This window comes from Vipera berus (assembly GCF_964194415.1).
Source record: "Vipera berus genome assembly, chromosome: 2".
Taxonomy (NCBI): Eukaryota; Metazoa; Chordata; class Lepidosauria; order Squamata; family Viperidae; genus Vipera; species Vipera berus.
The window spans coordinates 60,106,820-60,118,876 of record NC_138203.1 but is presented as its reverse complement, the minus strand read 5'-3'; the positions used below and the strand labels follow the sequence as shown (position 1 = coordinate 60,118,876).

The 12,057-nt window shown below is 37.2% G+C and overlaps 1 protein-coding gene across 3 annotated transcripts in view; it reads left to right on the top strand.

Moving 5' to 3' along the window:
• Window positions 1-12,057, top strand: part of SECISBP2 (SECIS binding protein 2) — a 43,589-nt gene that overhangs the window by 20,143 nt on the left and 11,389 nt on the right. For 2 of the 3 annotated variants that reach the window (XR_014025499.1, XM_081320552.1), the window contains exons 11-16: window positions 39-177; window positions 1,969-2,138; window positions 6,484-6,655; window positions 7,781-7,940; window positions 10,099-10,319; window positions 10,504-10,658. Coding sequence is in view for 1 of the 3 variants with exons in the window: in XM_081320552.1 (XP_081176678.1) it covers window positions 39-177; window positions 1,969-2,138; window positions 6,484-6,655; window positions 7,781-7,940; window positions 10,099-10,319; window positions 10,504-10,658 (1,017 nt within the window). In the remaining 2 variants the exon portion in view is untranslated. The remainder of the gene's footprint in view (window positions 1-38; window positions 178-1,968; window positions 2,139-6,483; window positions 6,656-7,780; window positions 7,941-10,098; window positions 10,320-10,503; window positions 10,659-12,057) is intronic. The other variant, XR_014025498.1, reaches the window with a different exon arrangement.

Below are 12,057 nucleotides of genomic sequence, written 5' to 3'. Positions count from 1 at the left end.
GGAGAAAATCTGGATATATATTTTTTTGCTTCCTACAGGATGCTCTTCCATCTAAGAAGAATGGAAAAAAAAGTCAAATTCCTGTACAGCTTGATTTAGGAGGCATGCTGGCAGTATTGGAAGAAAAACAGCATGCAGAAAAATTAAACCAATCATCTAAACCTGTGGTGCTTTCAGGTATGCTTTTGATATTGTTTCTCTAGACCAGGCATGTCAAACTGCTGGCCCGTTGGGCTGTATGCATCATACTGAAACCGCGCCCACTCCATTGCCAGCAATGAGGAAAACTCTGCGATACGTCGCGTGACGTCACGTGACGTCGCAACTTTGACATGCCTGCTCTAGATGATGACATTCAAATCTATCATTCTTTTTCTATTTTGTACTTCATATCGTCTAAGGTGAGGTAATTATTGAAAGAATTCAATAAAGGAATGAAAGAATTCAGATATTTTATTATTATTTTTTTTTAAATTCCATTTATATCCCGCCCTTCTCCGAAGACTCAGGGCGGCTTACAAGCTTAGCAGTAGCCTTCATTCTATGTATATGCCTGCTTATTAGGGCTTTCACACACACCCCAAGCGGCATTATTACAAAGTCAGCTTAATTGCCCCCAACAATCTGGGTCCTCATTTTACCTACCTCGGAAGGATGGAAGGCTGAGTCAACCTTGAGCCTGGTGGGATGCGAACCTGCACTAATTGCAGGCAGCTGGTGTTACTTAAGGAGGCATTAGCCCACTGCTCCACCAAGGCTCTTAGGTTTTATTGTCTGTTACGTGAAATCAAAGCTATCAGTTCTTTAGCTGGTGTTGGCTTTCATACGCATGGAGTTCTTCCGTATAATGCTTTTTTTGGGCCAGCATTTTGTTCTTGTTTTTATTACATTATTTCGATATTTTATGTTTTGTTTTCCTACACATTCAGTAAGTTTCCATTTTTAATTTGCATCAATGCTTGTTTTTGGCTGTCATTTTTGTAATCAGCCAATGCATGCTTTTCTTCTTCAATAGTTTGTTTGACTTGAAGTAAACTGCCTCCATTTTGTGGGGCGGGTATAATCTATCAAAACCACTATGGGGATGTAATGCATAGCTCATTAGCTTTAATGTTTCTCAGTCTAAGCCAGACATGTCAAACTCACGACGTCACGTGACGTCGCGCAACGTATCGGAGCTTTTTCACCATTGCCGGCAATGGGGTGGGCGTGGTTTCCCAATGACGCGTCCGGCCCGTGGGCTAGCAGTTTGACACCCCTGGTCTAAACGGTTCAGTTTTATATCATAGGTAAGGTCCAAGTATAGATGGCTTTGATGATATTTTCACAATTGAAATGAATAATAAGTTATGATTGTGATGTGTGGATAATCTACCATTACATTGACAGTCTTAGACACTGGATGGGTATGAAAGATAAAGTTGCTCTTAATCTGCAAAAGTTTGTGAGAGCAGTCTGAATATATCATGCAAGATATTACAATAAATGTGGACAAATGCAAGGTGGTAATGACTTCACTGAATTTCAGTGAAAAGTTTCATGACTTCTTAAATGTTGTTTAAACACTTGGTATAAACGCCAGACTGATTTATTTGCATTAATAAGGTAAGCATGAGCATAAACATTTGCTGGAGCAATCTGCAGTTGAGTGGATGAAGGTATGAGAGGGAGAGAGCAAACTATAGTATTTTATCATTTTTAAAAATAGCAACTAATTACTTTTAGTTAAACTTGGAAGGAACAGAGACAGAAGAAATTGACAGCAGTTTACTTTTCTAAAACGGCCATGTTCCCAAGTAAAGGCTGGTGTAATGTATTGCTATACAAAGAAAGGAAGATGTTGTGTTACACATTCTTGAGTTTATGTGATGAGTTCACTGTTAAATCTGAATTACACTCAAAGGTAAGCAATGACTTCAGATTTAAAGCCTCCATCAGATTATATTTGTATATTTATATTTGTTTCAGTTGGTGGTGGAGTAACATTGCCCTCTAAGGAGTCTCTCAGAGTAACAAAAAATTCGCAGTCAATTCAGAAAAATACTCCACACAATCCCTTGGACTCTAGTTCTCCATTGGTCAAGAAAGGGAAGCAGAGAGAAGTCCCAAAGCCAAAGAAGCCAACGTCACTAAAAAAGGTACATTCATCTAACCACTCCTAAGTACAGTATAGTGTAACTGTTGCTCCTTTGCCCTACCAACATTTCTCAACCCTGACAACTTGAAGATGTGTGAACTTCCCCAGACTGGCTGGACAATTCTGGCAATTGAAGTTGACACATCTTAAAGTTGCCATTGTTGAGAAACACTGCTATAGATGCATTGGCCTTCTTTAATATTTAATACATATGCAATTCTTCAAACTGTTGCTACAAGAAACATATTAAGGACTAAAACATTAATTCTTAGGGATGTGAGTGAGATAGAATTTGAGTGAATTCACTTTTAAGGTAAAATTGCTCAAAGAGTTTTTTGGGGGACAGGTTGTTGAAATGATCAGGAATATAAAATGTATAGCTACCTTACTATGACACAGCAGCATAACATGTAAACTATCTTTTAATTTAACATTAAAAAGGTGCTACTTCATGTTAAGATAATGCCATGGTTTTCTCATAGGATTTCTCTTTATATTACTTTACTTTTTTATATTTTTATATTACTTTTTTATTAGCAACTGCCTGTCAGAGATGTATAACAGCCCTTCTCCTACTGTAAAACTGCACCACCAGGTCTGCCTCATCCAATAGAACAGTCCAGGGTGATGTTACAAATATTAGTTTTCAGCTTAGTGTTTGCTGCCACCATTTTGCTTTTCTTAAACAGGGTTGTAGCAGTAAGGCCAAAAGGATGAAAATGTCTTCCCCTTTTTGCAATTGAAGGAATTTAAGAGCATTGAAACTAATATCTGCTTTTCAATCCGTGAAGACCAAGGCCTTCTGATGCATGTTAATTGAAGGAATTTAAGAGCATTTAAACTAATATCTGCTTTTCAATCCATGAAGACCAAGGCCTTCTGATGCATGTTAATTGAAGGAATTTAAGAGCATTTAAACTAATATCTGCTTTTCAATCCATGAAGACCAAGGCCTTCTGATGCATGTTATCACATTGTAATCTACATAAGACATAAACTGGCAAAAATATATCTGTTTAAAATGGTACTGAAACTTTATTAAGAATACACAGTAGTAAAGAAAACATGGATGGGTGTTAGGTTAAAAAAAGATGTATGAACAAGGAGATGATGGGAAGGTTTAGCATAAAATGATAATGAGATATTAGGAAGACTAGCTTTGAAAGAAATTGAATGAGGCTAGCTTAGTGCCTGTTTGATATAATATAATATAAAATACAAATGCTATTCTTTCTGGACTTTCATGCACCTAGAAGTCTGCATAAGTCCAATTCTTTTCTGCATTCTGGAAGATTTCACTCACAACTTGAGCTTAGATTCCTCTGTTTGTTTCTTCACAATTAGTCAGGGCTCCCAAGAAAATTCCATAGAAGAAGAAGGGAAAAATGTCTAGCCAATTTCTCCCATGTTCTTTAGCTGCCAAAAGATAGGTGTTGTTACTCAGGGATTTGGACAAGTGACCCTTTAGATTTTTGGCCAATGGTGGGTCAACATGAATAAAATCTGACCTAATGTGAATCTCTAGAAGCCTACATTACTAAAGGCGTTCATTTCAACCCAACCCATTGAGCATGTGGAACAGAATTCAGTATTTGCACATATTTAAAAACTTTTTTTTAATACTTGTTTTAACGTATGATGATTGAGTATAAACGTTTTCTAATATTTTTACAGATAATAATCACATCAATATAATATTCCTTTTCTATCTAGTCATTCTTGTTGTTTCATCATAGATCCTGCTTACAGTTCTTGTTTACATTTGTTTTTCCACAATGTTCAAAACATTCTTACTGGTTAAGATTTTCTAAAAGTTAATTACATTTAAATATTTAAGTCTATTTTTTCTCATGCAGGCCAACCCAATACTTTTACCTTTCTTAAGGAATAATAAGACTAAAAAAAGAAAAAAGAATAAGAATAAAAAAAATAAAAAGATAGTATGCTACTTAAAATCCCTATTTCCTATAAACTAATGCATATTTATTTCTAAAAAAAATTCATTCTTTTTACCATAATTAAAAATATATTTAATCTTTAAATATTCAACTTAATAAATCTAGTCATCTAGTCTTTTAACTCTTACTCAAAACATTTTTAATCCATTGCAATTTTTTTAAAGTCAATCACCTTTAGATATCTAAAACATTTCCTCTTATATAAGCCATTCCAACTCTTATATTACTTATATCAAGAAATAAAAAAATAAAGTACTATGTTACTTGAGGGGCTCTTCCCTCTTGAAGTCAAATTCACATCCAAAATTTTTCTATTTCTTTAACCATATTTGAACAGGTTTTTTAAATATTCTCTCTGATAGGCCCCTTTGTCTATTTTCTTAATTTTCACCTTAGCCTTTTTCTTTTGCCCAGTATCTTTCTTAATCAGTATGTTCTGCTCAGTCAAATATTCTTGTAGGTGTTACTGTAGATATAAAAGGTAAGTCAAGTATAATATCTTTGTGAGAGGCATTTGCCCATTCATTTTTGTTGAAAATCTTTTTCTTTCTTTTTCTCTCTGCCTCACTTATCATTTTTGTCTCTCCAGTTCTAGTGTTTTTCCTAGTATATCTGCAGTCCATTTTGTCAAAAAAAAAATTCTTATCCTTGTTTTGTGGTGTTAAAGTATAACTTGTCTTTTCCAAATCCAGTATTTTGTATAATTTTTCCCCACTTGGGTTAAATCATACTTCTTTGTTTTATTAGGTTCCATCTTTAAGCCTCTATCCTCAAATTTGTATTCAGTTGTCTGTTTTATCTGTTCCTTTTCTGTTGTTGTTTCCTGGGATTATTTTGTTGTTGTTGTTGTAAAGTTAAATTGGAAATGAATTGGTTTATATTTTCAAAGTTATTTTGGATTTTTTTGTGATTTGAAATCATTATTATTTGAATTATTTATTTATTTATTTATTTTATTAGATTTATATACCGCCCTTTCCCGAAAGACTCAGGGTGGTTTACAGGGTATTTAAAACAACCAGTACAAAAGTTAAAAACAAATTTAAAAAGATTAAATTATCCCTAAAATTAAAAAAAACCAGTTAAAAATTCTCAGCCTGGGCCAGAGAGCTCAAAGAGCCAGGTCTTCAGGTCCCGGCGAAATGTGCAAAGGTCGGGGGCAGTCCTAAGCTCCACGGGCAGCTGGTTCCAGAGGGCAGGCGCACCCACAGAGAAGGCCCTCCCCAGGGGTGTTATCCGCCGACAGTCTTTTATCGGCGGCACCCTGAGAAGACCCTCCCTGTGGGAGCGCACTGGACGAAGGGAGCTTGATGCAACATATCTCCTCTTGAAAATTATTTATTTTTTCTTGATAGTTTCTTTTTATAAATCTCTGATTTTCCATGATGACCAAGAATCCAAATTTTCTTTTTTCTGCAAAAAGCTTTGGGGTCAGAGTTAAATAGATACTTGTAATCCAGAAAGTTCAAAAAAGATTTTTTTGTTGTTGTTGTTCCCTGAAGTTTGTAAGTCTCACTTTGTCTGCAGCCCAGATTGTTTACTTTTTTGTCACAGCTGTTCTCTATTGTTACAGCTTTGAAGGTCACAAGTAGAGATTAGTTTTTTCCAGATTTTGCCAAGTCCTGATGAAAGCCATACCTGTCGTAGTCTTCATCCACCACTAGATGTCAGCACTGGTTTATTTTTCAAATTTTCAAAATGAACAAATTGCCTTTGAAATGAGAATCTTAACCATTCAGTAACTTCAAACATCCAAATTTAGGTTTTATAGTCATTTCATTTCAATACATTTTGGTCCTCCACAAACAGTTTAATTCGCTGCTTCCTTGGGGCAAAAATCCCCCTCCTTCACTTTTGGAGGTTTTTTGCTTTTTGGGATTTTTTTTTCCTTCAGGAAAGTTGATAAGTAGGATAGAGAAAATCGATGTTCTTACCAGGATTCAAACGCGCTGTTTACAATTAGCTTAAAATAGTGCTTTTGACTTCGGTTGCTTGCAGCTTGGGCTAGACTCTGAAGTTAGGCTAGCCTTTCTCCTGTTGGTTTCTGGAAGGCTTCTCCTGAACTGATCAGGTCGACTGCCATCTCTCCAAGGTTCCCAGGACTTCCTTCCTTCCTTGTCGCCTCTTCGGGGCAGCTTCTAGCCCATCTAGGGTCCCCTCTAACAGGAAGAAACTCAGCCAAAGGGCATGGCGTCCCGAACCCCTCGACTGCTGGGCTGCTATGCAGGACCGGAAGTCACATATTTAAAATCTATCCACTTGCCGTGCTACCTTTCATGGAAAGTCAGACAAAAAGCATCCCAAAGTAGTTAAATGTTGCCTGCCAATATTTCAGGAACCAGTGAGCTTTATTTGGGGAGAGCCTAATGCAAGTATTTTCTTTTAAAGATTATTTTAAAGGAGAGAGAACAGCGAAAACAGCAGCACATTTTGGAACAGATGGCTATACCAAAGAAAGCTGATGCTGTTGAGCAGAATGCAGAATCTGTTCCTGATGGCGAGCAACATTGTCAACCCTCCAAAGAAGTTGCAGTGTACATCAGCACGCAATCAGTTCCAGGTGCTTATAGGGAATGGATTTTTAAAAAATGTGTTAATAAATAATTGGAGTGGCTTGTTTGTGATACAGCAGCTACTGCACATAAGCCTAGATCAGGGGTAGGCAACCTTGGCTGTCTTATGACTTGTGGACTTGTGGACTTCAATACCCAGAATTCCTGAACCAGCCGTGCTGACTCAGGAATTCTGGGAGTTGAACTCCACAAGTCATAAAACAGCCAGGTTGCCTACCCCTGGCCTAGACTTTGCTTTTTTCCTACAGAGTGCACAAAAAAAATCTTGCTTAAAAATTCTTATCTTCGTTTTGCGGATATAACTGCCACTTTTGGGCCTTTTGTAGATAGTTAAAAGCTGCAGTGGATAAGGTTGATCTTCATTGCACCGTGCTTATATCTTCTTGGTATTTAGCATTGCCAGGTTTTCTAAATGCAAAAGGCACTGTTCAGTTTAAAACAAGAACAGTAAAGAATTAGCTTCTCTTATAACCTAAAAGAGCTTGAAAATGTGAAGAAGACATATTATTTCTATTTTATGTTTTAATCTAATTTTAAATGTAACTATAACTAACGCACACACATGGTATATTATATATATTTAGCATATCATCTGCCTTTAGTGTACAGTATGTGTATGTATCACATCTTCAGACCATTCTCAAGCAATATAAAAAGTTTAACAATAAATATAATATAAAATGCAATGAGAACATAGAACAAAGAAAAATAAGAATATTTTAGTAATGTTTGGAATATTGCATACTAATTGTTCAGTTTGGCTTTCAGACAAATGGATCGAGCACTCTCCTTCTTGGTATTGATTTTAACTCACTAGTTATAAATATGAAGCAATGCTTTTGAAGGATGGTGATGTGATTATTTTAAATGTTAACTATTTGCTTTGTGTACAAAGATTGCTTAAACTTTAAACAGAAATATGTAAAATGTCGTGTTCTATGGCTATCCTTTCTGTAATCTCTCCTCATGTGGCCTGTCACTTTTCATGCCAGATTAACTTTAATACTTCCTTAATAGATTTAAACTGACCTAAATTAATCAATAATATTTCTAAGGCTTTTCATCTATTAAAATAAAATAACCATTTGTGTATACAACTTCCTTTTACTTAGAAGTTGTAAAAGAAGTTGCAGAGTACCCAGTAATTCTGACCGAGAGTAATTCAGAAGTGGACTTGAGATGTACAGAATTTGGTGGCTCCGTGCAAAATCCCATTGCTGCATCACAGTTGAAACCCAGCTTTCCCAAAATCCATAGCCGAAGATTTAGAGAGTAAGTACATTGAAACCAGTCATTCAAACCTTGCTTTTGTTATCGGCCTGGGAGCTCTGTGAAGTGAGATGCCTGATGGTAGTTCTGGCACAAAGCTGCAATCTGAATAGAATCCTTACAAGGCCTGTTCAAGAGTTCAACTGAATATGTAAAAACTTCCACACTGGATAGAGAATGAAGAAGATATCATTTCTTAATCTCCCCAACTTGTGTAATGTGAGTGTCTGAAGGAAAGCTCTATTCATACTGATCTGAAATAGTAGTACAGCTTCCCACGCAGTTCAAGATTGTTTTTTCACTCATGTTCAAACAAGTAACTTCGATTTGAGATTTCCAACTGAACTCCTGAAGATCAGAAAGGGATGGAGCTGCCTCTACGGCCCTGTTCCAAATCCAATTTGACTTCCTCCGTACATTCAGCTACATGCTGGATTAGTAAAATTCTGCAATGACCTTAATTATAAGCAAATTACATGTTAGGATGGAATGATGGATTTGCGCCTTTGGATACGTTTTTTCCATTGGAAATGTTTAGTTCACAGGAGAAGAAGTTGACATTTTTAAACTATCTTATCCTTACATGTACTGTTTGGTTCAGATGATGTTAGTTAGGTGTCAGTTTGATTCAGCCCCTGGTATCAGTAGGGACAAATGTCTTCCTTCTTGACTTGTTCCAGATAATAATCTATAGCTTTTCCAATGACATTTCAGTGATATTTTCTACTTTATTCAATGTTGCCAAATGTAGAGGGTTTTTTTCTCTCCCCCCCCCCCAGTCCATCATACCACTTGTCCAAAGTATTCTGTGCTGATTATTAGATTCAAGGGGTACGTTAGAATTTATTTAGTCCAAAACTGTTTGGTTCTTCTTGCAGTCCACAGCACTCTTAAAATTGTCTCCAAATCTGTAATCCTCATTCTTTCCCTCTTCCTTAATGTCCAGCATTACTTGCTCTACATTTCTGCTGAAGAAACCATTGCTTGTATCTTTCTCCTTCATGATGTTAGTTAAGAAATCAAAGGAACTAGTGAGTCAGATCTTTGTTCCTTTAACAACCCATTTGATTCAATTAATGAATTTGATTTTAAAAATTTATAAAATTGAGTCTGATTCATTTGACAAATTTTTTGACTTAGACAATCCTAATGGGCAGGCTCCCTTAGGTTCATACCTTGAAGGCTACCTGTATTATCTTTCCTACTTCCTTTAACTTAATTTGCCTCTATTCAATTGATTTCATGTTTACTACTAAGAAGCCCAGCTTGGCTGAAACTTCTCCCGTGATTTTGGTGATCTTTTAAGGATATCTGGACTTTTAAAAATCATTTTCTGTGGTGGGGGGTTTACATCATTTTCTTTTTTTACATTATTGAACTATCTAATCCTTTCCTTTTTGATGTTGCAAGTCTGTGTTATCGTAAATCTTTCTTATTGCCAGAGGCTTTCGCTTTCATCCTTTGTCTTTTTCCAGCTATCCTGATGCTTGATCTGCAAGTCATTTGAATAATTTCTTTGAAATCTTTGAATTTTACGGGGTCTCTTATCTCTTCTCATCTCTCTTCAGGTTCTCTTTCACATCAGCGTGTTGCATCTGTTCCCTTAACTGAGCTTAAATTCTGAATGTATTTCTCCCGGTAAAACTTTCTTTAGCATTTATTTAACTTTTAAAGTTGAACTTGTATATTTGACATCAATAATTCATGATCTGTTCCACAGTCTTCACCTGGAAGTGAATCTTCACCTGGCTGAACAAATTAATACCTTTTTGATCATCTGTTTCCTATTATAAAGGAGCTCTTATTCTGATGTTGTACATTCAGTGGTGTCCATTTTGCTTAGGTTGCCGTACGACTGTTGCACAGCGTATTGGTTTACCATCCCAAATGTTGAATGTCAGAAATCTTAACTACATCGGGGTATAGCTGTGTGTACATAAGGAAAATTTTAAATGAGGACAGTTTGCCTTTATTTTGTATGTATGTTTTTCCCCCACATGTTTCTCTTAAGGCATTTTTACTCAGTGTTTTTGTACTTTTATTTCATGGTATAGAAGTTACTTGTTCTGAACGTAGACTTCTTCGATTAGAGTGGATAAGAAAGAGACAGAAGGAAGTCGGGCATTTGCTAAAATACTGAAACAATTGGTTCTTTCTTTAGCTACTGTACTCAAGTGCTTAGTAAAGAGGTTGACAGCTGCGTTACAGATCTCCTAAAAGAGTTGGTTCGTTTCCAAGACCGCCTGTATCAGAAAGACCCTGTGAAGGCCAAGACAAAACGCAGAGTCGTTATGGGGCTCAGAGAAGTGTTGAAACACCTAAAGCTGAAGAAGTTGAAATGTGTCATCATTTCTCCAAATTGTGAAAAAAGTCAGTCAAAAGGTAAGGTGTTTTTTTTTAACATTAAAAATGTATTTACCTGAAGCAAACAAATCACTTTTGTGATGGAGTTTAGTGAGGCATTGGGGGATACCTCAGGAGAGAAACGAAGAAAAATTAGTTACTTTGTCAGCAAAATTCTTTTTAACAGTTCGTTCTTTTAATTTGTTTTTTTTTTTAATCACAGGTGGGTTGGATGAGACTCTGCATCTCATAATTGACACTGCATGTGAACAGAATATTCCATTTGTTTTTGCTCTCAATCGCAAAGCTCTAGGGCACTGCATGGGCAAAATTGTGCCTGTTAGTGTGGTGGGAATATTCAGCTACGATGGTGCTCAGGTGAGTTGCGCACGTTGTTTGCCCTCTTCTGTTAATATGGATTTGAATTTCAGCTTTTAAAAGTCTTAATTGTTAGGACTTCCGGTGGCTGCGCGGCGCCGGAGACAGCCTTCCCGGGCTGCCCGCGGCTCAGCTGAGTGATTTTCGCCCGAAACAGCGCCGATCAGCTGTTCGGGCGAATTTGAAGCCCTCTCCTCGGGAGAAGAGGAGGGGGTGAGGCCCCAGGTAGGGGTTGAGTTCTCCGGGGCCGCCTGAGCTTGTAGCTTGGGCGGCTGAAGGATTGAACTCCCCCGTAGCCTGGGTGGCTCCCAGCTGGTCAGCGTCTCTGCTCCGGACTTCATGGAGCAGAGCCAGGCGTCTGCGACCACCCCTGCCTGAAGGAAGGACTATGGAATAAAAGGAGCAGGCAGAGCGGTACAAGAGGAAAAGGTGAAGAGGATTATTATATTCTACTCTCTAGCTTGATGGACTTTTTAAACTTAAAGTGAAAGTGCGTCACAAGTGAAAAAGATGGCGGCTAAACCTCCCTCAAAAACTCTTCGGAGTGCTGGAACTTCTCCGGTACAACAATCATCATTGCAGGCGTTGCATCTTCCTGATGTATTGACATCGAAGGATTTACAAGATGCTCTTGAAAAACATGCCCAGGTAATTCTGGAATCAATGGGTGATAAATTTGCACAGATGGAGGCGAAATTGGAGAAATTGGAGGAGAGAATGGAAGAGAGGATGGAACAGAAGTTCAGGGTGATGAAGGTAGACATTTTGTCCTCAGTGTATAAAGTGGCTGAATGTGTGGAAGAATTGGAGGAAAAAGTGGAAGATTTGACTCAAAAGAATGCCATATTAGAAGCAAAAGTACTGGAGAATGAAGATTTAAGAGACAAAATGGACAGAGAATTGAGTCTTGCTCAATATTACCAGATGCAGTTTGCTGTTAGAATTAGAGGTTTAAAAGAGAATATTAAGGAAGATCTAAAGCAGCTGATTTCTGAGGCTCTGGAAGTGGTATTGAATCAGCCAGCATCTGAAATAAAGGGAGGCATGGATAAAGTGTTTCGTGTGAATTCATGGATTGCAAGACAGAGAAAGCTGCCTAGAGATGTGGTGGTTTATTTTACTAAGAGGGAAATTAGAGATGAAGTTATACAAGTTGCCTATGATTCTAAAGTGGTGATTGCTGATCAAGAAGTTTTGGTTTTAAAAGAAATTCCTCCAAAGATTTTAAGGAGAAGGAAGGATTTTATATTCCTCGTGCAAGAGCTCAAGCAACGAGATATAAGGTTCAGATGGGAGATTCCAGTTGGGTTGATGGTGATGTATGAAGGTAAAAGGTACCGTCTGATTACTGTGATGCAGGCGCGAGATTTTTATAATAACGTTTTAAAAGCAACCTCAT